Source organism: Lampris incognitus, chromosome 2 (genome assembly GCF_029633865.1).
Source record: "Lampris incognitus isolate fLamInc1 chromosome 2, fLamInc1.hap2, whole genome shotgun sequence".
Classification (NCBI taxonomy): Eukaryota; Metazoa; Chordata; class Actinopteri; order Lampriformes; family Lampridae; genus Lampris; species Lampris incognitus.
Window position 1 is genome coordinate 75757559 of NC_079212.1, and position 25113 is coordinate 75782671.

The 25113-nt window shown below is 44.1% G+C and overlaps 1 protein-coding gene across 2 annotated transcripts in view; it reads left to right on the forward strand.

The window, feature by feature from the left end:
• The window catches only part of LOC130108367 (natural resistance-associated macrophage protein 2-like), a 273265-nt gene that overhangs the window by 239088 nt on the left and 9064 nt on the right, over positions 1-25113 (forward strand). For both annotated transcript variants that reach the window (XM_056275274.1, XM_056275273.1), the window contains exons 8-15: positions 1711-1781; positions 1875-1942; positions 2038-2193; positions 3027-3185; positions 3358-3423; positions 4638-4757; positions 4902-5051; positions 17469-17542. In XM_056275274.1, the coding sequence (XP_056131249.1) occupies positions 1711-1781; positions 1875-1942; positions 2038-2193; positions 3027-3185; positions 3358-3423; positions 4638-4757; positions 4902-5051; positions 17469-17542 (864 nt within the window). The remainder of the gene's footprint in view (positions 1-1710; positions 1782-1874; positions 1943-2037; positions 2194-3026; positions 3186-3357; positions 3424-4637; positions 4758-4901; positions 5052-17468; positions 17543-25113) is intronic.

A 25113-nucleotide genomic window follows, 5' to 3' on the forward strand; every position in this document is an offset into this window, starting at 1 on the left:
CAGAGTCAAGACATTGTCAATGTCTTGACTCTATTTTCTATTCATTTCACAACATATGGTGGTGAATAAGTGTGACTTTTCATGGAAAACACGAAATTGTTTGGGTGATCCCAAACTTTTGAACGGTAGTGTATATAATATGTAAAGTTGTGTGTGTGTGTGTGTGTGTGTGTGTGTGTGTGTGTGTGTGTGTGTGTATATATATATATATAATTATGTAATATATAAATTCTATATAAAAATAGAAGTGGCTGATAATGAGATGAAATTCTCACCAGAACAAAATATAGTCGTGTCATCAGCAAATAATAAAAAAAAATTCAATATTTTTGATATCGTGCATATATCATTTAACTACAGAATGAACAGTTTTGGACCCAAGACGGACCCCTGGGGTACGCCACAAGTAATATCCATGCGTAACGATTTATATGTTCACCTATCTTTACAAACTGGTGCCTGTTACTTAAATAGCTTCTTAGCCGCTTCTGCACCACTCCTCTCATATTTATATATCATAATATATGACCTTTCCAATTTATCTATTAGTCTGTTGTGGTCAGTAGTGTCAAAAGCTTTTTTAGATCTATAAATATTCCCACAGTGAACTTTTTCTGATCTATGCAATTAGTTATTTCTTCAATTCTGCACCAGAGATGTTGATCTGTTTGGTGGAAACCCGTACTGGCTATCGGTTAACAGATTGTGCTTCTCAATGAATTTGTCTAGTCTAACAGCAACTAGTTTTTCCAATATTTTGGAGAATTGTGACAAAAATGAGACCAGTCTGTGTGTAACTTGGTGTCTTCTCCGATTTTATATAGGGGTATGACTTTTGCTATTTTCATTTTGCTTGGAACTTTACCAGAGTGAAAGCACATGTTGTAGATGTGGGTCAGTGGTTTTGTAATACATTCGATGACTTTCTTAACTATTGTCATATCAACATCATTCCAGTCAGTAGAGTTTCATTCTTGCATTTGTTTACAATGTTCACGATGTCCTTCTCTTCTACCGTTCTAAGAAACATGGAACTTGGGTTCCTGTCCCCATCATCACCATCATTCCCCTCTGTGGTTGTTTGTGTGTCATTGATTTTTCCTGCCACAAATTTACAAAGAACCTGTTGAAGCCATCGACCACGTGTCCCATGTTGGTTATGGTCTTATCATCATCTGTAAAGCGCTGAGGGCAGATTGGGCTTCCAGATCCCTTTCTGATAACACTGTTCAACACCTTCCATATATATACCTGTGGTGTTGTTTTATTGGGCTCTAACTCTTTATTGTAGTATTCCGTCTTGCATATCCTCATAATGTTAGGTAGCTTGTGTTTAGATGTTTTGTATTTTATTTCTGCTTCCATGGTTCTGTGCTTTATGAATTCTTTATCGAGCTTATTTCATGACAAGCGTTACGTAGTCCCTTTGTGATCCATGGACCAGTTTTATATTTCTGTTTACTGTTTGATTGTTTTATTGGGCAACTTTATCATCTAAGGATGGACATTTGTTATGAGTGAATCATAGTGTCTTGTTCTTCATATACTGTATTCCAGTTATGTGTGAGTAATTCATTTATGGATTCCTCTTTCTTACTCATATATGTAATGTTGTTGGCCCCAAGAAGTGACTGCACACATATGCACAAAGGGCAGCTTGCTACACTGAAGATGGGCGGACATGTGCTGACACTTCTGTTTCACCTGCAGGATCCCACTGTGGGGAGGGGTTCTCATCACCATCATAGACACATTTGTGTTCCTGTTTCTAGATAAGTATGGTATGTGAGTCACCAGTACAAACACAACACAACACAACAGAACACAAGAAGAAAGGCTTGTTTCTGTGTTCAGCACAACGTGTTTCTTTGTAGGCCTCAGAAAACTTGAAGCGTTCTTCGGCTTGCTCATCACCGTAATGGCTCTGAGTTTTGGTTACGAGGTAAGGTGCTTGTACGTGACTTGGCTACACTTTTTACAGTGTTGGAGTAGCTGCTGAGCTGTGGTTTTTACAGACTGCATGTTGCCCCTCTGCAGTATGTGCTGGTGAGACCAGACCAGCGGCAGCTGTTGAAGGGGATGTTTGTACCGTACTGTGAGGGCTGTGGTCCTGTCCAGCTGGAGCAAGCTGTGGGAATCGTGGGCGCCGTCATCATGCCCCACAACATTTACCTGCATTCAGCCCTTGTCAAGGTTAGAAACCGCATTTGATAGTAAGGCTTTATAATATTGTGATTGTGATTTAGTATGCGAAGTTCATTATCTTGTGTGTTCTCCACTAAACACAACAGTAAGTCATAAATAGCAAGTCGTGAATGTGTGTGAGCAACACAGCAGTCAGCCTGCACACCGCTCTTCCCTACAGGCCAGGCCTACCTTATGATGACACGAGATCAGCTGACCCATGACTTGATATGAATAACATATCTTCATTTTAACTGGAAAAACAAAAACCTTTGGGGTGTCCAGGTGGTGCGGCGGTCTGTTCCATCGCCTGCCAACACGGGGATCACGGGTTCGAATCCCCGTGTTACCTCCGGCTTGGTCGGACGTCCCTACAGAAACAATTGGCCGTGTCTGTGGGTGGGAAGCCAGATGTGGGTATGTGTCCTGGTCACTGCACTAGCACCACCTCTGATTGGTTGGGGTGCTTGTTCAGGGGGGAGGGGGAACTGGGGGGAATAGTGTGATCCTCCCACGGGCTACGTCCCCCTGGTAAAACTCCTCACTGTCAGGTGAAAAGAAGTGGCTGGTGACTCCACATGTATGGGAGGAGACATGTGGTAGTCTGCAGCCCTCCCCGGCTCAGCAAGAGGAGGCGGAGCAGAGACCAGGACGGCTCGGAAGAGCGGGGTAATTGGCCAGGTACAATTGGGGAGAAAAAGGGGGGGAAATCCCCCCCCCCAAAAAAAACGGTGCTTAGACTTGTGCCGCAGTGGAAAGACTCTCTGACGGTGCAATGAGCACAGAAGAAGACATGTTTATTTGGCATGAGGGCATTGATACGGGTTTCCTTTATGTTCCAGTCACGACAAATCGATCGCGGTAATAAGAAGGAGGTGAAGGAAGCCAACAAGTACTTCTTCATCGAGTCAGCTATCGCCCTCTTCATCTCTTTCCTCATCAATGTCTTCGTTGTAGCAGTGTTTGCTGAGGCCTTCTACGATAAAACCAACAGTGACGTGGTAAGTACACATTACACAGCATCACAACAAGCTGCAGCTGCACTGCCGCAGCCTCTTCTCATGTGCTCCACTGAAAGTTCCAGAACATTCTCTTGTGATTCCCACTGTTGACGGTTGTAGTGTTCAGAGCATCCTCAGTCTGGTGATTAAATACAGTGCCTCTCTCTGACAGAATGCATTGTGTAATTCAACATTCCCCAACAACACTGAGAAGCTGGAAGTCGACATCTACAAAGGGGTAAGTGTGGTTATGACCACCACAGTACCTGTAAGTACCATGATGTGTAGTGTGGTTATGACCACCACAGTACCTGTAAGTACCATGATGTGTAGTGTGGTTATGACCGCCACAGTACCTGTAAGTACCATGATGTGTAGTGTGGTTATGACCGCCACAGTATCTGTAAGTACTATGATGTGTAGTGTGGTTATGACCGCCACAGTACCTGTAAGTACCATAATGTGTAGTGTGGTTATGACCGCCACAGTACCTGTAAGTACCATGATGTGTAGTGTGATTATGACCACCACAGTACCTGTAAGTACCATGATGTGTAGTGTGGTTATGACCACCACAGTACCTGTAAGTACCATGATGTGTAGCGGGGCTGTTAAAGATGTCGCTGGGAGAAGCGAGGTATGATATAGGCGGGGTTGCTGCACCGTATGCCACAACCAAGTTCTTACATGTTTGGCAGGTGTGATTGACAGCGGGTGTGTGGGGGTTAATCCAGCCCGTGTTAGTACAGAAAACGGGGTAGTTGGCTTTGTACAGGAGGGTCAGAATACAGGCGTTGAATCATCATGTGGGTAGATGGGGAAGGCAGGGGGCCAGAGAGTGCTCGTGGCTCATGGCTCGTGGCATGCAGTTGCAGGTTCCATGGAAAACTGTCCATGGCTTGCACACAGTGTATTGGTGTTGGGGACACGTATGAGTTGTCAGTGGTCGCTGCTTGCACACAGTATATTGGTGTTGGGGACACGTATGAGTTGTCAGTGGTCGCTGCTTGCACACAGTGTATTGGTGTTGGGGACACGTATGAGTTGTCAGTGGTCGCTGCTTGCACACAGTGTATTGGTGCCGGGGACACGTATGAGTTGTCAGTGGTCGCTGCTTGCACACAGTGTATTGGTGTTGGGGACACGTATGAGTTGTCAGTGGTCGCTGCTTGCACACAGTGTATTGGTGTTGGGGACACCTATGAGTTGTCAGTGGTCGCTGCTTGCACACAGTGTATTGGTGTTGGGGACACGTATGAGTTGTCAGTGGTCGCTGCTTGCACACAGTGTATTGGTTTTGGGGACACGTATGAGTTGTCAGTGGTCGCTGCTTGCACACAGTGTATTGGTGTTGGGGACACGTATGAGTTGTCAGTGGTCGCTGCTTGGCACATTCCCTGTGGCGCCGTTGCTCTGCTTTACGAGTGTCTGAATCTGTCTGGTTGCATTCAGGGACTGGTCCTGGGCTGTTTCTTTGGCCCTGCAGCTCTCTACATCTGGGCCATAGGGATTTTGGCTGCAGGCCAGAGCTCCACCATGACAGGCACTTACTCTGGGCAGTTTGTGATGGAGGTAAGGAAACGTATGGCCGGGTGTGTAAGTTTGTTCCTCCCCCTGTATACATGTGGCTAAACTAAATCCATCCATACATGTTAGGTCTGGGTGTGTCCTTTCTTTCCTGTTTGATTTTCTTCCACTCCTCTTTTCTGTTTTAAGGGTTTCCTGAACCTGCGCTGGTCCCGTTTTGCACGGGTGGTGCTGACTCGCTCCATCGCCATCACACCAACCCTGCTGGTGGCCGTCTTCCAGGATGTGCAGCATCTGACAGGGATGAATGACTTTCTCAATGTGCTCCAGAGCATGCAGGTAAGAGGCTCCTTTGTGCGTCTCACTCAGCTGTGTCGACAGGACCGTATCCACCACTCGCCTCTCGCCTCCCACGTCAGAATGGAGGAGTCTGCTGTCTGGCCCTTCCAACACGACGTCCTGCACAGGTCCCTGCCGGTACTTGTGGACGATGGACGCTGTTCTGCCTTGTTTCACTGTGTTGCTCTCACGCCGCCTCTGCTCTACTCTGACTTGCTGAGTTCTTGCTACATGTCCTGTTGTAGCGGGACGCCCGACCCACACAACACACTCTGTTTTGTCAGACTGTGCAAGAGCAGAGAGCCGATTCCCCACCAACCCATCTGATCTGTTCACTTTTAAGACGTGACCAGGTCATGGCCGGCTGACCTCCCCTGCCACTCATTTGACAAATGAACCAACCGCGGTAGTGGCGAGGCCTGCCACAGACGGGGTTCTCCACCACAGGCACATGGACAGAGATGGCAGCTGAGGGCTCGAATGCCGCTTTATTGAAACATGATTAAATAAGTTAAAGGGACATTTCACCGATGGTCTTGTGTCTGTGCAGTCAGTACTGATGAATAGTGTTTGGGATTAAAAACAAGCCAGGCGTTTTTCCGTGCCTTCCCTGTCGCCGAGGGTGACGAGGTTGAAAATCAGAGAATTGTCCCTTTAAAGCAAGACCGCCGTGGACTCTGTGTGGAAGAGGTGCGTGGTTCTGCATCTCCTTCTCCTCCTTTCTCTAGTGCCTGGAGTGTTGTGGATGCAGGTTAACCTGAGAGGCTGACTCGGGGCAGCTCATCCACACGCCACTCCATCACAACGACAAATGAGGCACCACATATCACAATCAGATCAGGTCTTCAATGGGCATTTTGTCATTATTACTACCACCATTAATGATAATAAGATAATAACATTCATTCGGGTAGCCCCTTCCATACATGAAAGTCAGCTCAAAGTGCTTTAGACTGAAGCAGTAAAACGATAACGAGCTAGAAAAGTGCACTCAGTGGGGCAGATCCCTACCAGGCATATCGCCCCTTCTGCAGTGCTTGCACATGGGCGACAAACCGGCTGAGGAGTTAGCACTCAGCCGAGACAGAAAACAGGTTTTTCAAAGGTTTGAACCACTGCAGCCATGAGAGGCCCTTTGTCATACAGCACAACTGTGCACACACATTACTAGGCTGACAGGCCCAGTCGCAGTGCGATTAGCAGCGGGCGGATTACACACACGCACAAACACACTAACAGAAAAACCAGCGTTTTCCTGCCGCTGTAAGACTTTTGCGCAGCGCCCAAGTTGACTGAATTGGGAATATGGCGAAAACAAGTGTTTAATATGAGCGCTCAAGCTAAAAAGTCTACCTAATAAAAACATTTTGCCTGTCAGTCTGTGGATGTGCAGCCTCCTAGGCCAGCCCTCGCACGAATGCAGCCACTTCCATCATGAACCGAACTTTCCAGAGGGAAAAGGTTTGCTAATCCTACCCCTGGGAAAACAAACTAATAAGCTGATTGTGGACCTCAGGAGGTCTAGAAGCTTCAGCCACTCCCCCATACACATCAATGGGGTGGAAGTGGAGCGTGTCTCCAGCTTTAAATTCCTGGGAGTCCACATCAGCAAGGACCTCTCCTGGACAACAAACACCCAGGCCCTGTGAAAAAGGCCCAACAACGCCTGCATTTCCTGAGGAGGCTGGGGAGCACCCATCCATCCCCCAAAATTCTCATCAACTTCTACCACTGCACCATAGAGAGCATGCTGACCATCTGCATCTCAGTGTGGTACGGCAACTGCACCTCAGTAGACCAGAAAGCTCTGCAGTGGGTCATCAAGGCGGCCCAGCATATCACCGGTACCCAACTCCCAGCCATACAAGACATTTATCACAAAGCTGCCTTCGAAGGGGTCTCAGCATCAGCAGAGATCCCACCCACCCCAACCATGGACTGTTCTCCCCCCTGCACTCTGGGAGGCGCTACAGGAGCCTCAGAGCCCGCACTACCAGGCTCAAAAACAGCTCCTTTCCACAAGCTGTTGCCCACCTGAACCTGGCCACCCACTGAATGTCTGTAGATATTTTTATACTCGTGTTTTTGGGGGTCGTCCCAGGTCGTCCTCTGTGTGGAGTTTGCATGTTCTCCCCGTGTCTGCGTGGGTTTTCTCCGGGAGCTCCGGTTTCCTCCCACAGTCCAAAGACATGTAGGTCAGGTGACTCGGCCGTACTAAATTACCCCCAGGTGTGTGTGTCGGCCCTGTGATGGCAGGTCCAGGGTGTCTCCCCGACTGCCGCCCTGTGACTGCTGGGATAGGCTCCAGCATCCCCGCGACCCTGAGTAAGGCTAAGTGGTTTGGGTGATGGGTGGATGAATTGAGTAGAGACAGAGGTTATCATTTTTGGTTCGTCCACTGTTCCTCCGGTTGTCCTCTGGTGAGATCAGCAGTGGATGATTTGCTTACTTGTGAAATATCGACTTTTTGTCCACTTTCAAGTCTCATACCCCATCACATAATGTTTTGGTTTTGACACTGTTGCTGCCCAGTCAACCGTGGATGTGAGTCGCATGTTCGCATAGCTGACAGAGTGGGCAGCGACAGAAAGCAGCGTTGGCCGAGTGAGCGAGACAGCGACTGGAGACGGGGAGCGGCGATAAGGAGAACAAACATTTTTCGAAGGTTCTGAATCACTGAAAGCATGAGAGGTTCTTCATCACAGTCATAACGGGGCACAAAAAAGGTTAGGACGATAGGTCTAGTAGTTTGTGAGATCAGCTGCGGACAGGTACACAGACACAAGCGACCAAACGCTTGAACCTTGCCAGGCAGTAGCCTGGAGAGGATAATAAATAGAGCAGGAACAAATAAATACAACAGCACAGATGAAAAATAAATGAAAAAGTATTACAAAAATGGAAATAAAAACATATTTAGGGGATAAAATACAGGTTAAATGGCATTGGATTAACTTAAAAGATTTCCTACATCGGTATCTTTTAAAAAAAAATATCCACAGAGCTTGCCTGATTTGTATACTTGGGCAGGGCATTGCAGAGTTTTGGGGCATAGAACATAAACACAGCCTCCCTGCTGTGTTTAGGGATCACTTTAAATTAAAAGACCAGCATTGGATGATCTTAGTGTTACGGGACACTCAGGAAGGACTCAGGTGCAGACACAAAACTTGCTTCCAACTGACTTCGGAGTTTATTACAAGGGGCCAGCTAAGGCGAAAACACACAGTGGAGGGAATTGGGCTGGGCTTCCTTGGGCTGGGGAAACAGGACCGGGGGCAGAGACCGTGGGTGGTGGAGAGAGCCGTGCAGAGCAGCGATCTGGAGCAGGTGAAAATCTGGAGAACAGGGACCGGAGGCAGAGCAGGATGACTGCAGTGAAAAGGAAGATGTTAGTCAAACAGCAGGTTCAAAAACAGATTTAGTGAGCCAGGGCTTGATGCAGTACACTGACGGATCAGAGGCTACGATCTGGCAGGGTGGAAGTGGCAGTGCTGGTCTTTTATAGCAGGTTGGCTTAATTAAGTAATGGGTTGCAGTTGGTGAGGCTCTGCTCACCTGTCTCCACTCACACACAAACACAGAGACTGACACTCAGGGAGTGGCTCAGGTTAAGCAGCCTTTGAGGTGGAGGCTGTGGAAGCAAGGACAGATGTAACAGTACCTCCCCCTCTACGGGTGCCACCTGGCGCCCGACTAGGCCTGCCCGGGTGCTGGGCATGAAACTCTCGGACGAGGGAAGCATCCAGGATGTGATGGCGGGGCACCCAACAGGGCTCCTCAGGGCATATCCTTCCCAATCCACCAGATATTGCAATCCTCGACCCCTTCTGCGCACATCCAACAGCCACCGGATAGTGTAAGCAGGATGGTCATCAATAATCCGGGATGGAGGGGGAGCTGCCGCTGGGCGGTATAAGGGACTGGAGCAAACGGGTTTGATATGAGAGACGTGAAAGGTGGGATGGATGCGAAGGGAAGCAGGGAGTTTCAACCGGACTGCAGAGGGATTAATGACATAGTCTATCTCAAATGGTCCTAGAAATCGTGGGGAAAGCTTACGGGACTCCACTCTCAGTGGAATGTCCCGGGTGTATATAGGGGCTGGAATACGGCGACTGTTGGCCTGGGCTCTGGTAGAGGATCTTAGGAGAGTTGCACGGGCTCTTTTCCAGGTGCGACGGCAACGGCGCAAGTGGTCTTGAACAGAGGGAACTGTAACCTCCTCTTCCTGGGCCGGGAATAATGGAGGTTGATAGCCAAGGCAGCATTCAAAGGGTGACATTCCTGATGAGGCATTGGTGAGGGAATTGTGGGCATACTCCACCCATGGCAACTCTGAACTCCAGTGGGATGGGTTAGCAGAAACCATACACTGTAATGCCGCCTCCAGCTCCTGGTTTGCCCGCCCGGTCTGGCCATTAGTCTGGGGATGAAAACCAGATGAGAGACTGACAGTGGCACCAAGAGCAGAACAGAAAGATTTCTAAACCTGTGAAATGAACTGGGGTCCTCGGTCGGACACTATCAGAGGGTATGCCATGTAATCGGAACACCTGATTAACCAGGAGATCTGCAGTCTCCCTGGAAGATGGGAGTTTGGGTAGGGGAATGAAATGAGCAGATTTGGAAAATCTGTCAATGATTGTGAGAATAACTGTATTACCGCTGGAAGGAGGAGGAAGTCCAGTAACGAAGTCCAAGGCTATGTGGGACCAGGGACGGCTAGGCACTGGTAATGGAAGAAGTAAGCCGGAGTTTGGCCTGGTAGAAGTCTTGTTTTGAGCGCAGACCAAGCCGGCAACGACAAAATCCCTGGTGTCTCTCTCCATGGTGGGCCACCAGAAGCGTCGACAGAGGAAGGTAAGTGTCCGATTGACTCCAGGATGACAGGAAAGTCTGGTCGAGTGCCCCCACTGGAGAACCTCAGAGCGGACAGAGTTCGGTACAAACAGGAGGTTAGGTGGACCGTTACCTGGGTCGGCCTGATGTTGTTGGGCCTGGCGGACACGGGACTCAATTTCCCAGGTAACGGCAGCAATGACGCAGGAAGACGGCAGGATGGCATCTGGTTCTGAGCTGGTCTCCGCGGTGAATTGATGAGAGAGGGCATCAGGTTTGATGTTCCTAGAGCTGGGACGATAGGTTAAAGTAAAGTTGAACCTGCCAAAAAACAGGGCCCACCTGGCTAGACGGGAGTTCAACCTCTTGGCTGTACTCCAGATTTTTGTGATCGGTCCAAACGATGAAGGGGTGTTTGGCGCCCTCCAGCCAGTGGCGCCACTCTTCCAGGGCCAGTTTCACCGCCAGAAGTTTCCGGTTGCCAATGTCATAGTTTCTCTCTGCTGGTGAGAGTTTACGGGAAAAGAAGGCACAGGGATGCAGTCCATTGTAGAGCGTTGAGAGAGTACAGTACCTACCCCGGTATCCGATGCATCCACCTCAATGATGAACTGAGCCACCAGGTCTGATTGAATCAGAACAGGAGCCGTAGTGAAGCGCTGTTTGAGTTCCTGAAATTCGGTCTCCGCCTCAGGGGTCCAACGGAACGGAGTGGAGGTGGAAGTGAGAGCTGTGAGGGGTGCTGCCAGGCGACTGTAGTTGGGGATAAAACGCCTATAAAAGTTGGCAAATCCCAAAAATCGCTGCAGCTGCTTCAGGCTGGTAGGGGTTTGCCACTCAGTGATGGCAGTGACCTTTGCCGGGTCCATCTCTAAGTGGCCCTCTGAAATGATGTAGCCTAGGAAAGAGATGGTTGCAGAGTGAAATTCGCACTTTTCTGCTTTGTCATACAGTTTGTTCTCCAACAACCGTTGGAGTACCTGATGAACTTGCAGCTGGTGAGTGTCGAGGTCGGCGGAGTAGATGAGGATATCATCTAAGTAAACAAAGATGAAGCGTCAGATCATGTCTCTCAGCACATCATTCACCAAAGCCTGGAAGACAGCAGGGGCGTTAGTAAGGCCGAATGGCATGACCAGATATTCAAAATGTCCCAGAGGTGTGTTGAAGGCTGTCTTCCACTCATCCCCCTTTCTGATGCGGACAAGGTGGTAAGCATTCCGGAGGTCAAGCTTGGAAAACACTGTTGCTCCATGGAGAGGGGAGAAAGCAGAGGTGATGAGTGGCAGGGGATATTTATTTTTAATGGCGATATTGTTCATACCCCGGAAATCAATGCACGGTCTCAAAGTCCCATCTTTCTTTTTCACAAAAAAGAATCCAGCACCCACCAGGGAGGATGAAGGCCTGATGATGCCTGCAGTCAGGTAGTCCTGGATGTACGTCTCCATGGCCTGTTCTGGGCGAGAGAGATTGTACAACCGGCTGCTGGGAAGGGGAGTTCCTGGCTGAAGGTCGATGGCAAAGTCATAGGGCCGTTGGGGAGGTAACGACAGGGCCTGATGTTTGCTGAACACAGGAGCTACGTCGTGATAAACTGCAGGTACCGAAGACAGGTCCGGTGACTCGGAAACAGGTGAAGGAACAGACAAGGCAGGAGCAAGGGCAGAATGAAGACAGCATGACAGGATAAACTCCAAGATATTACCTTTCCAGCAGCCCAGTCTATGTGAGGGCTATGGAGAACCAATCAGGGATGACCGAGGACAAGAGGAGAACCAGGGCAGTCAAAGACATGGAAACTAATCATCTCCCGATGATTACCAGAGACACGAAGGCTGACTGGCTCCATTCTCTCAGTTACACGGGCGAGGAGTTGTCCGTTTAGGGCTCTGGCAGTGAGGGGTCTTTCCAGTGGAATGGTCTCCAGTGCCAATTGGGTCACAACATTACGGTCCAAAAAACTCTCATCGGCCCTAGTCAACAAAAGCAGGTAGTGGGAGCGTCTGATTCAGCCAAGAGAGGGTGGCATCTAGTGGAATTCTTGGGGGAGAGGAATCAGAGGGATCTGAGGTCTGGCCCAACAATATCTCTCCCACTACTGTTGAGCCCCTCCTTTTGCTAGGCGTAAGGCACAAGTGAAGAGGAAATGGCCGGTCTGACCACAATACAGACAGCTCCGGGAGCTTAACCGGCGTTGCCTTTCCTCAGGGATGAGTTTGGCTCTGCCTAACTGCATAGGCTCGGACTCTGGAAGAGACAGAGGTAGACGGTGGAGAAGAACGAGGTAGGGTGTTAGCAGAGGATATCTTACCCGTTCTCTCCCTCCGACGCTCCCTAAGGCGGTTGTTCACCCTGATAGCTAGGTGAATAAGCCGATCGAGTCCGTCAGGCTCTTCCCGGGATGCCAACTCGTCCTTTATGGTGTCACTGAGGGTGTTATGGAAGGTTTGCTGGAGCGCCTCCTCATTCCAGCCACTCTCAGCTCCAAGGCAGCGGAACTCAACTGCTAATTCAGCCACCGAGCGACAGCTCTGATGAAGGGAAAGCATTCTCTTGGCGGCCCGTTTACCTCGAACCGGGTGGTCAAAAATTTTCCTCATCTCCTCCTGAAAGTTGGAGTATGAGGAACAGATCAGGGACTGTTTTTCCCCAAACTGCCGTAGCCCAGCTGCGTGCCAGACCACGGAGGCAGCCAATCAGGTAGGAAATCTTAGCTCTGTCAGTGGAGTAGGTACGGGGCTGTTGGTCAAAAACTAATGAACATTGCATTAAAAAGTCTCTACAGGTTCCCAAATTGCCATCATATGGCTCCGGAGGTGGCACATATGGTTCGCGTGGTGGAGGAGAGGGGCTGCGGACCAACTGGGCAGGCAGGACTGGTTGGGAGGGGTTCAGGGCGGAGAGTTGTTGCTGCAGGCTAGCCAGGGCCTGGGCCATCTCCGTAACCTGTGAGGACAACGTTTGCAAAACCTGATTATGTTGTCCGAGCAAAATACCCTGGCCGGCGATGGCTTGATGAAGGGGATCTGTGTCTGCTGAGTCCATCTTTGGCCAGATCGTACTGTTACGGGACACTCAGGAAGGACTCAGGCGCAGACACAAAACTTGCTTCCAACTGACTTCGGAGTTTATTACAGGGGGCCAGCTAAGGCGAAAACACACAGTGGAGGTATTTGGGCTGGGCTTCCTTGGGCTGGGGAAACAGGACCGGGGGCAGAGACCGTGGGTGGTGGAGAGAGCCATGCAGAGCAGCGATCTGGAGCAGGTGAAAATCTGGAGAACAGGGACCGGAGGCAGAGCAGGATGACTGCAGTGAAAAGGAGGATGTTAGTCAAACAGCGGTTTCAAAAATACTGACAAAAACAGATTTAGTGAGCCAGGGCTGGATGCAGTACACTGACGGATCAGAGGCTACGATCTGACAGGGTGGAAGTGGCAGTGCTGGTCTTTTATAGCAGGTTGGCTTAATTAAGGAACGGGTTGCAGCTGGTGAGGCTCAGCTCACCTGTCTCCACTCACACACAAACACAGAGACTGACACTCAGGGAGTGGCTCAGGTTAAGCAGCCTTTGAGGTGGAGGCTGTGGAAGCAAGGACAGATGTAACACTTAGAGCTTTCTTTGGTTGATAGGATATAGAAAAGTCAGTGGTGTATGAAGGTGCTGTGCCACTAAGAGCTTTGTATGTAATTAAAAGGAACTTAAGATCAGTTATAAAAGAAACTGGGAGCCAGTGCAGTTTAGCTAAAACTGGAGTGACATGCTCTGCTTTGGTCTTAGCTAAAAGTCTAGCGGCAGAATTCTGTACGAGTTCCAGTTTCTTTATGGAAATGTTTGGGAGGCCAGTAAAAAGTGCATTGCAAAAGTCTAACCTGCTAGTGATAAAACCATGAATTAAGTTCTCAGCATCCTCTTGTATTAGAAATGGCCATACTTTTGCAATGTTTCTGCAACTGACAATATGATCCAGTTGCTCACACTGACTCAGCCATTGGCTGAACTGCCTACTCCTGGTTTATTCATTCACTTCATTGATAGATTTTTTTTTCTTTTATAATTTTTATTTTAAACCCTTATTATTGACAAGAGAGAGATTGACAAGATTATTGGAGAGTGAGGAAATGGACAAAGATAGCAGGAGACGACATGCAATAAAGGTCATGAGCCAGACTCAAAATCTGACTCTGCGATGGGGCCTAAGTACATGTTGTATGCGCCCCTTCACTTGAGCTACTGGGGTGTCCCTCACTGACAGATTTGATCAAAAACAGTATTCACTGGTCAATTTGCATACTTGTGAGCGTTTGGCCATAAGCAATTTAGTGAATTATTGAGTTATCATTACTGAAGAACAGTCAGCCTGTTGCAAAGGCAGGCATGGTTGCCTCCGTAGGGCTCCCTCTTACTGTGATCATTTCGTACATACAGTAAACTGTGCCCATCAGTTTGCCTTCTTCCCCCTTTCTCCTAGTGTAATTGCTGCAGCTCTTTTTGCCATTGACTCAAAGAAAGCAACTGGCGAGGACAATTTGGACCCTTTTCTTCTCATGCTCTCTGCCCGCATAATCTCAGTGCATATAACACATTGTTAACTTAACTGTTTTAACTGGCACAATTCCAAAAATATGGAAGTCTGTTCATATTTTACCTTTGTACAAGGGAGGAGAAAAAAATGACCTAAATAACTACAGCCCTATTTCAAAATCGTCTTGTCTGTCTAAAACCATTGAATCATTAGTAAACAATCAACTCAAGTCATTATTAACCAGATATTCTTTATTAACCCCCCACCAATCCGGCTTCACAACAGATCATAGCATCACCTCTGCTACTTTCCTAATGTTAAATTATATTGTGTGAGCTGTAGACAATAGGAAGCACTGTGCTGCATTTTGTCGAGTTTTCAAAAGCTTTTCTTACAGTTGATCATTCCGTCTGCCTGCCAAGATTGTCAAGTGATGGAATTGATCTTAATGCCTGTAGATGGTTCAACAATTACCTCTCTGACAGACAACAGTGTTTAAAAATGGGTGCTGTTAAATCAGTGTTTCTACCAATAACAAAAGGCATCACACAAGGCTCAATCTTAGGACGAGTCCTGTTCACTATTTATATAAATGATATAGTCTTGTCTTTGCAAGCTTGTAATGTCTACCTTTATGCAGATGACACTATTTTATACAGTTGGGCTGACTATAATATCAGCTACTGAAAACCGGCAGCTTTCTTTCAATGCTTTCAAAGTTGCATTTATAGATCTCAAACTTGTATTAAATGCCAATAAAACACAATGTTTGCTGTTCTCCAGAGCCAAAGTTATTGACTACAGTACTCTCTAAATCTACACTTTAAGTCATTTAAGTCAGTTGTTGAAAGAGTCCCACTTTATAAATATTTAGGCATCTGGACTGATGATGAATTCCCCTTAAAACACACACCAATGCACTAATTAAAAAAAGAAAAGAAAACAAAGCTTCTTTTTTTTTTAGTATATAATAGAAATAAGTCTTGTTTCCCTATGTCTTGTAGACAGAATATTGTGGAAGCAATCTTTTTCTCAGTGCTAGATTATGGTGATGTGGTTTACAGACATGTGACAACATCCACTCTTATGCCCTTAAATGTTGTCTACCGTTCAGTCCTTGGATTTTTAACTGGAGACATCTATGGCACTCATCACCGTATTCTTTATCAAAAAGTGGGTTGGTGTTCTCTTTCCATTAGAATAGACCAGCATTTGTTTTTATTTATTCATAAAGGGCTTTTCCAAAAATTGCCCTTATATTTGGCATCACTTATTGGCTGGAGAGTTTGGAACCCGTAACACCTGCTCACATGATTGGCTTGTGCTACAGGTTCCTAGAATTAACACTGATCTGAGAAAGACTGTTTTTTAGATTTTTTGCACCATACATTTGGAATAAGTTGCAGTGTACCTTGAAGCTCAATACTCTGATTCCAATGGCTCAATTAAAAAAAATCTAGTCAAAAACCTGATTAATTGGTAGGGTCTTCTGCAACTGAATCTTTTTGTTGAAAGTTCGATAACATTTGTGTCCAGGTGGATTCAGCTCACTCACTGAAGAGTCACTGGTGTTGACTGATTTGCTGTTGACTCACATATCACAAGTGTCCTGTCTTGTTTTATTCTACACGGATATATATGGTACATGGATATATGTGTGTGTGTGTGTGTGTGTGTGTGTGTGTGTGTGTGTGTGTGTGTGTGTGTGTGTGTGTGGTACATTAAGCAGTCTGCTGTACTCACTACATGGATATACACTCACTGGCCACTTTATTAGGTATACCTTGCTAGTACCGGGTTGGACCCCCTTTTGCCTTCAGAACCGCCTTAATCATTCGTGGCATAGATTCAACAAGGTACTGGAAACATTCCTCAGAGAGTTTGGTCCATATTGACATGATAGCATCGCGCAATTGCTGCAGATTTGTCGGCTGCACATCCATGATGTGAATCTCCCGGTCCACCACATCCCAAAGGTGCTCTATTGGATTGAGATCTTGTGATTTTGGAGGCCATTTGAGTACAGTGAACTCATTGTCATGTTCAAGAAACCAGTCTGAGATGATTCGAGCTTTATGACACGGCGCGTTGTCCTGCTGGAAGTAGCCATCAGAAAATGGGAACACTGTGGTCATAAAGGGATGGACATGGTCAGCAACAATACTCAGGTAGGCTGTGGCGTTGACACGATGCTCAATTGGTACTAAGGGGCCCAAAGTGTGCCAAGAAAATATCCCCCACACCATTACACCACCACCACTAGCCTGAACCGTTGATACAAGGCAGGATGGATCCATGCTTTCATGTTGTTGACGCCAAATTCTGACCCTACCATCCGAATGTCGCAGCAGAAATCGAGACTCATCAGACCAGGCAACGTTTTTCCAATCTTCTATTGTCCAATTTTGGTGAGCCTGTGCGAATTGTAGCCTCAGTTTCCTGTTCTTAGCTGACAGGAGTGGCACCCGGTGTGGTCTTCTGCTGCTGTAGCCCATCTGCCTCAAGGTTCGACGTGTTGTGCGTTCAGAGATGCTCTTCTGCATACCTCGGTTGTAATGAGTGGTTATTTGAGTTACTGTTGCCTTTCTATCTGCTCGAACCAGTCTGGCCATTCTCCTCTGACCTCTGGCATCAACAAGGCATTTTCGCCCACAGAACTGCCGCTCACTGGATATTTTCTCTTTTTCGGACCATTCTCTGTAAACCCTAGAGATGGTTGTGCGTGAAAATCCCAGTAGATCAGCAGTTTCTGAAATACTCAAACCAGCCCGTCTGGCACCAACAACCATGCCACGTTCAAAGTCACTTAAATCACCTTTCTTCCCCATTCTGATGCTCGGTTTGAACTGCAGCAGATCGTCTTGACCATGTCTACATGCCTAAATGCATTGAGTTGCTGCCATGTGATTGGCTGATTAGAAATTTGTGTTAACGAGCAGTTGGACAGGTGTGCCTAATAAAGTGGCCGGTGAGTGTATATGGTACATGGATATTTATATGCTACATGAAGCAGTGCGCTGTACTCACTCCATTCTTTCTCCCCAACAGTTACCTTTTGCTTTGATCCCAATTTTAACGTTCACTAGTCTGCCGTCCATCATGAGTGAATTCGCCAATGGATTGTAAGTGAAACATGTTTATTGTCTTTCTTATCTTAATCCTTTTGCTCATAGATGATTCTTCAGTTTTTTTGCCCCCAAGGATACACATATATTTGTGCGTCTTCATTTATCAGACGTCCTGTAGAGAGTCCCATATTGCAAAAATTGATTTCAAATAAATGTATCTACAAAGTTTTTTAAAAGAGTGCATCATATTTCAACAATACAGTTTTCCATCTTCTTGAAATAACCCTCACGTAGTCCTCGCCAAACTTAAACGGTAGATAAATTCAAACCCCAGGTGAAGAACAATTTGTTAGACTTTCCTTTGCCAGTATGAACTCACGGAAAAAAGGGGTTTTGTTTTACTTGTTCCTTTACCTTTCTGATGAATTCACAAATCCAACTTGGAAGCGACAGATGAGGAGAGAATGTTGGGAATTCTGAGATTTGTTTGTTGCTTTGGTTTGACCGATCCTGTAATCGTACTTGCGAGTCATGAAAATTGCAGTTTTTCATTAGATATCCTATGGGACATTTTCAGGAAATGGCCAAAACTCAACTTTGAATGAAATGCCTTTTTTTTTAACAATGCCACACATTGGGAGGGAGAAAAGTGTATGAAAGTGCAGAGTAGAAACGTCCAGAATAGAAAAGAAAAGTGTATGAAAGTGCAGAGTAGAAACGTCCAGAATAGAAAAGAAAAGTGTATGAAAGTGCAGAGTAGAAACGTCCAGAATAGAAAACAAAAGTGTATGAAAGTGCAGAGTAGAAACGTCCAGAATAGAAAAGAAAAGTGTATGAAAGTGCAGAGTAGAAACGTCCAGAATAGAAAAGAAAGGTGTATGAAAGTGCAGAGTAGAAACGTCCAGAATAGAAAAGAAAAGTGCATGAAAGTGGAGAGTAGAAACGTCCAGAATAGAAAAGAAAAGTGTATGAAAGTGCAGAGTAGAAACGTCCAGAATAGAAAAGAAAAGTGTATGAAAGTGCAGAGTAGAAACGTCCAGAATAGAAAAGAAAAGTGTATGAAAGTGGAGAGTAGAAACGTCCAGAATAGAAAAGTGTATGAAAGTGCAGAGTAGAAACGTCCAAATTACAAAAGAAAAGTGTATGAAAGTGCAGAGTAGAAACGTCCAGAATAGAAAAGAAAAGTGTATGAAAGTGCAGAGTAGAAACGTCCAAATTAGAAAAGAAAAGTGTATGAAAGTGCAGAGTAGAAACGTCCAAATTAGAAAAGAAAAGTGTATGAAAGTGCAGAGTAGAAACGTCCAGAATAGAAAAGAAAAGTGTATGAAAGTGCAGAGTAGAAACGTCCAGAATAGAAAAGAAAAGTGTATGAAAGTGCAGAGTAGAAACGTCCAGAATAGAAAAGAAAAGTGTATGAAAGTGCAGAGTAGAAACGTCCAGAATAGAAAAGAAGTGTATGAAAGTGCAGAGTAGAAACGTCCAGAATAGAAAAGAAAAGTGTATGAAAGTGCAGAGTAGAAACGTCCAGAATAGAAAAGAAAAGTGCATGAAAGTGCAGAGTAGAAACGTCCAGAATAGAAAAGAAAAGTGCATGAAAGTGCAGAGTAGAAACGTCCAGAATAGAAAAGAAAAGTGTATGAAAGTGCAGAGTAGAAACGTCCAGAATAGAAAAGAAAAGTGTATGAAAGTGCAGAGTAGAAACGTCCAGAATAGAAAAGAAAAGTGTATGAAAGTGCAGAGTAGAAACGTCCAGAATAGAAAAGTGTATGAAAGTGCAGAGTGGAAACGTCCAAATTAGAAAAGAAAAGTGTATGAAAGTGCAGAGTAGAAACGTCCAGAATAGAAAAGAAAAGTGTATGAAAGTGCAGAGTAGAAACGTCCAGAATAGAAAAGAAAAGTGTATGAAAGTGCAGAGTGGAAACGTCCAGAATAGAAAAGAAAAGTGTATGAAAGTGCAGAGTAGAAACGTCCAGAATAGAAAAGAAAAGTGTATGAAAGTGCAGAGTAGAAACGTCCAGAATAGAAAAGAAAAGTGTATGAAAGTGCAGAGTAGAAACGTCCAGAATAGAAAAGAAAAGTGTATGAAAGTGCAGAGTAGAAACGTCCAGAATAGAAAAGAAAAGTGCATGAAAGTGCAGAGTAGAAACGTCCAGAATAGAAAAGAAGTGTATGAAAGTGCAGAGTAGAAACGTCCAGAATAGAAAAGAAACGTGTATGAAAGTGCAGAGTAGAAACGTCCAGAATAGAAAAGAAACGTGTATGAAAGTGCAGAGTAGAAACGTCCAGAATAGAAAAGAAACGTGTATGAAAGTGCAGAGTAGAAACGTCCAGAATAGAAAAGAAAAGTGTATGAAAGTGCAGAGTAGAGACGTCCAGAATAGAAAAGAAAAGTGTATGAAAGTGCAGAGTAGAAACGTCCAGAATAGAAAAGAAAAGTGTATGAAAGTGCAGAGTAGAAACGTCCAGAATAGAAAAGAAAAGTGCATGAAAGTGCAGAGTAGAGACGTCCAGAATAGAAAAGAAAAGTGTATGAAAGTGCAGAGTAGAAACGTCCAAATTAGAAAAGAAAAGTGTATGAAAGTGCAGAGTAGAAACGTCCAAATTAGAAAAGAAAAGTGTATGAAAGTGCAGAGTAGAAACGTCCAGAATAGAAAAGAAAGGTGTATGAAAGTGCAGAGTAGAAACGTCCAGAATAGAAAAGAAAAGTGCATGAAAGTGGAGAGTAGAAACGTCCAGAATAGAAAAGAAAAGTGTATGAAAGTGCAGAGTAGAAACGTCCAGAATAGAAAAGAAAAGTGTATGAAAGTGCAGAGTAGAAACGTCAAGAATAGAAAAGAAAAGTGTATGAAAGTGCAGAGTAGAAACGTCCAGAATAGAAAAGAAAAGTATGAAAGTGCAGAGTAGAAACGTCCAGAATAGAAAAGAAAAGTGCATGAAAGTGCAGAGTAGAAACGTCCAGAATAGAAAAGAAAAGTGTATGAAAGTGCAGAGTAGAAACGTCCAGAATAGAAAAGAAAAGTGTATGAAAGTGCAGAGTAGAAACGTCCAGAATAGAAAAGAAAAGTGCATGGAAGTGCAGAGTAGAAACGTCCAGAATAGAAAAGAAAAGTGTATGAAAGTGCAGAGTAGAAACGTCCAGAATAGAAAAGAAAAGTGTATGAAAGTGCAGAGTAGAAACGTCCAGAATAGAAAAGAAAAGTGTATGAAAGTGCAGAGTAGAAACGTCCAGAATAGAAAAGAAAGGTGTATGAAAGTGCAGAGTAGAAACGTCCAGAATAGAAAAGAAAAGTGCATGAAAGTGGAGAGTAGAAACGTCCAGAATAGAAAAGAAAAGTGTATGAAAGTGCAGAGTAGAAACGTCCAGAATAGAAAAGAAAAGTGTATGAAAGTGCAGAGTAGAAACGTCCAGAATAGAAAAGAAAAGTGTATGAAAGTGCAGAGTAGAAACGTCCAGAATAGAAAAGAAAAGTGTATGAAAGTGCAGAGTAGAAACGTCCAGAATAGAAAAGAAAAGTGCATGAAAGTGCAGAGTAGAAACGTCCAGAATAGAAAAGAAAAGTGTATGAAAGTGCAGAGTAGAAACGTCCAGAATAGAAAAGAAAAGTGTATGAAAGTGCAGAGTAGAAACGTCCAGAATAGAAAAGTGTATGAAAGTGCAGAGTGGAAACGTCCAAATTAGAAAAGAAAAGTGTATGAAAGTGCAGAGTAGAAACGTCCAGAATAGAAAAGAAGTGTATGAAAGTGCAGAGTAGAAACGTCCAGAATAGAAAAGAAAAGTGTATGAAAGTGCAGAGTAGAAACGTCCAGAATAGAAAAGAAAAGTGCATGAAAGTGCAGAGTAGAAACGTCCAGAATAGAAAAGAAAAGTGCATGAAAGTGCAGAGTAGAAACGTCCAGAATAGAAAAGAAAAGTGTATGAAAGTGCAGAGTAGAAACGTCCAGAATAGAAAAGAAAAGTGTATGAAAGTGCAGAGTAGAAACGTCCAGAATAGAAAAGAAAAGTGTATGAAAGTGCAGAGTAGAAACGTCCAGAATAGAAAAGTGTATGAAAGTGCAGAGTGGAAACGTCCAAATTAGAAAAGAAAAGTGTATGAAAGTGCAGAGTAGAAACGTCCAGAATAGAAAAGAAAAGTGTATGAAAGTGCAGAGTAGAAACGTCCAGAATAGAAAAGAAAAGTGTATGAAAGTGCAGAGTGGAAACGTCCAGAATAGAAAAGAAAAGTGTATGAAAGTGCAGAGTAGAAACGTCCAGAATAGAAAAGAAAAGTGTATGAAAGTGCAGAGTAGAAACGTCCAGAATAGAAAAGAAAAGTGTATGAAAGTGCAGAGTAGAAACGTCCAGAATAGAAAAGAAAAGTGTATGAAAGTGCAGAGTAGAAACGTCCAGAATAGAAAAGAAAAGTGCATGAAAGTGCAGAGTAGAAACGTCCAGAATAGAAAAGAAGTGTATGAAAGTGCAGAGTAGAAACGTCCAGAATAGAAAAGAAACGTGTATGAAAGTGCAGAGTAGAAACGTCCAGAATAGAAAAGAAACGTGTATGAAAGTGCAGAGTAGAAACGTCCAGAATAGAAAAGAAACGTGTATGAAAGTGCAGAGTAGAAACGTCCAGAATAGAAAAGAAAAGTGTATGAAAGTGCAGAGTAGAGACGTCCAGAATAGAAAAGAAAAGTGTATGAAAGTGCAGAGTAGAAACGTCCAGAATAGAAAAGAAAAGTGTATGAAAGTGCAGAGTAGAAACGTCCAGAATAGAAAAGAAAAGTGCATGAAAGTGCAGAGTAGAGACGTCCAGAATAGAAAAGAAAAGTGTATGAAAGTGCAGAGTAGAAACGTCCAAATTAGAAAAGAAAAGTGTATGAAAGTGCAGAGTAGAAACGTCCAAATTAGAAAAGAAAAGTGTATGAAAGTGCAGAGTAGAAACGTCCAGAATAGAAAAGAAAAGTGTATGAAAGTGCAGAGTAGAAACGTCCAGAATAGAAAAGAAAAGTGTATGAAAGTGCAGAGTAGAAACGTCCAGAATAGAAAAGAAAAGTGTATGAAAGTGCAGAGTAGAAACGTCCAGAATAGAAAAGAAAGGTGTATGAAAGTGCAGAGTAGAAACGTCCAGAATAGAAAAGAAAAGTGCATGAAAGTGGAGAGTAGAAACGTCCAGAATAGAAAAGAAAAGTGTATGAAAGTGCAGAGTAGAAACGTCCAGAATAGAAAAGAAAAGTGTATGAAAGTGCAGAGTAGAAACGTCAAGAATAGAAAAGAAAAGTGTATGAAAGTGCAGAGTAGAAACGTCCAGAATAGAAAAGAAAAGTGTATGAAAGTGCAGAGTAGAAACGTCCAGAATAGAAAAGAAAAGTGCATGAAAGTGCAGAGTAGAAACGTCCAGAATAGAAAAGAAAAGTGTATGAAAGTGCAGAGTAGAAACGTCCAGAATAGAAAAGAAAAGTGTATGAAAGTGCAGAGTAGAAACGTCCAGAATAGAAAAGTGTATGAAAGTGCAGAGTGGAAACGTCCAAATTAGAAAAGAAAAGTGTATGAAAGTGCAGAGTAGAAACGTCCAGAATAGAAAAGAAAAGTGTATGAAAGTGCAGAGTAGAAACGTCCAGAATAGAAAAGAAAAGTGTATGAAAGTGCAGAGTGGAAACGTCCAGAATAGAAAAGAAAAGTGTATGAAAGTGCAGAGTAGAAACGTCCAGAATAGAAAAGAAAAGTGTATGAAAGTGCAGAGTAGAAACGTCCAGAATAGAAAAGAAAAGTGTATGAAAGTGCAGAGTAGAAACGTCCAGAATAGAAAAGAAAAGTGTATGAAAGTGCAGAGTAGAAACGTCCAGAATAGAAAAGAAAAGTGCATGAAAGTGCAGAGTAGAAACGTCCAGAATAGAAAAGAAGTGTATGAAAGTGCAGAGTAGAAACGTCCAGAATAGAAAAGAAACGTGTATGAAAGTGCAGAGTAGAAACGTCCAGAATAGAAAAGAAACGTGTATGAAAGTGCAGAGTAGAAACGTCCAGAATAGAAAAGAAAAGTGTATGAAAGTGCAGAGTAGAAACGTCCAGAATAGAAAAGAAAAGTGTATGAAAGTGCAGAGTAGAGACGTCCAGAATAGAAAAGAAAAGTGTATGAAAGTGCAGAGTAGAAACGTCCAGAATAGAAAAGAAAAGTGTATGAAAGTGCAGAGTAGAAACGTCCAGAATAGAAAAGAAAAGTGCATGAAAGTGCAGAGTAGAGACGTCCAGAATAGAAAAGAAAAGTGTATGAAAGTGCAGAGTAGAAACGTCCAAATTAGAAAAGAAAAGTGTATGAAAGTGCAGAGTAGAAACGTCCAAATTAGAAAAGAAAAGTGTATGAAAGTGCAGAGTAGAAACGTCCAGAATAGAAAAGAAAAGTGTATGAAAGTGCAGAGTAGAAACGTCCAGAATAGAAAAGAAAAGTGTATGAAAGTGCAGAGTAGAAACGTCCAGAATAGAAAAGAAAGGTGTATGAAAGTGCAGAGTAGAAACGTCCAGAATAGAAAAGAAAAGTGCATGAAAGTGGAGAGTAGAAACGTCCAGAATAGAAAAGAAAAGTGTATGAAAGTGCAGAGTAGAAACGTCCAGAATAGAAAAGAAAAGTGTATGAAAGTGCAGAGTAGAAACGTCAAGAATAGAAAAGAAAAGTGTATGAAAGTGCAGAGTAGAAACGTCCAGAATAGAAAAGAAAAGTGTATGAAAGTGCAGAGTAGAAACGTCCAGAATAGAAAAGAAAAGTGCATGAAAGTGCAGAGTAGAAACGTCCAGAATAGAAAAGAAAAGTGTATGAAAGTGCAGAGTAGAAACGTCCAGAATAGAAAAGAAAAGTGTATGAAAGTGCAGAGTAGAAACGTCCAGAATAGAAAAGAAAAGTGCATGGAAGTGCAGAGTAGAAACGTCCAGAATAGAAAAGAAAAGTGTATGAAAGTGCAGAGTAGAAACGTCCAGAATAGAAAAGAAACGTGTATGAAAGTGCAGAGTAGAAACGTCCAGAATAGAAAAGAAAAGTGTATGAAAGTGCAGAGTAGAAACGTCCAGAATAGAAAAGAAAAGTGCATGAAAGTGCAGAGTAGAGACGTCCAGAATAGAAAAGAAAAGTGTATGAAAGTGCAGAGTAGAAACGTCCAAATTAGAAAAGAAAAGTGTATGAAAGTGCAGAGTAGAAACGTCCAAATTAGAAAAGAAAAGTGTATGAAAGTGCAGAGTAGAAACGTCCAGAATAGAAAAGAAAAGTGTATGAAAGTGCAGAGTAGAAACGTCCAGAATAGAAAAGAAAAGTGTATGAAAGTGCAGAGTAGAAACGTCCAGAATAGAAAAGAAAAGTGTATGAAAGTGCAGAGTAGAAACGTCCAGAATAGAAAAGAAAGGTGTATGAAAGTGCAGAGTAGAAACGTCCAGAATAGAAAAGAAAAGTGCATGAAAGTGGAGAGTAGAAACGTCCAGAATAGAAAAGAAAAGTGTATGAAAGTGCAGAGTAGAAACGTCCAGAATAGAAAAGAAAAGTGTATGAAAGTGCAGAGTAGAAACGTCAAGAATAGAAAAGAAAAGTGTATGAAAGTGCAGAGTAGAAACGTCCAGAATAGAAAAGAAAAGTATGAAAGTGCAGAGTAGAAACGTCCAGAATAGAAAA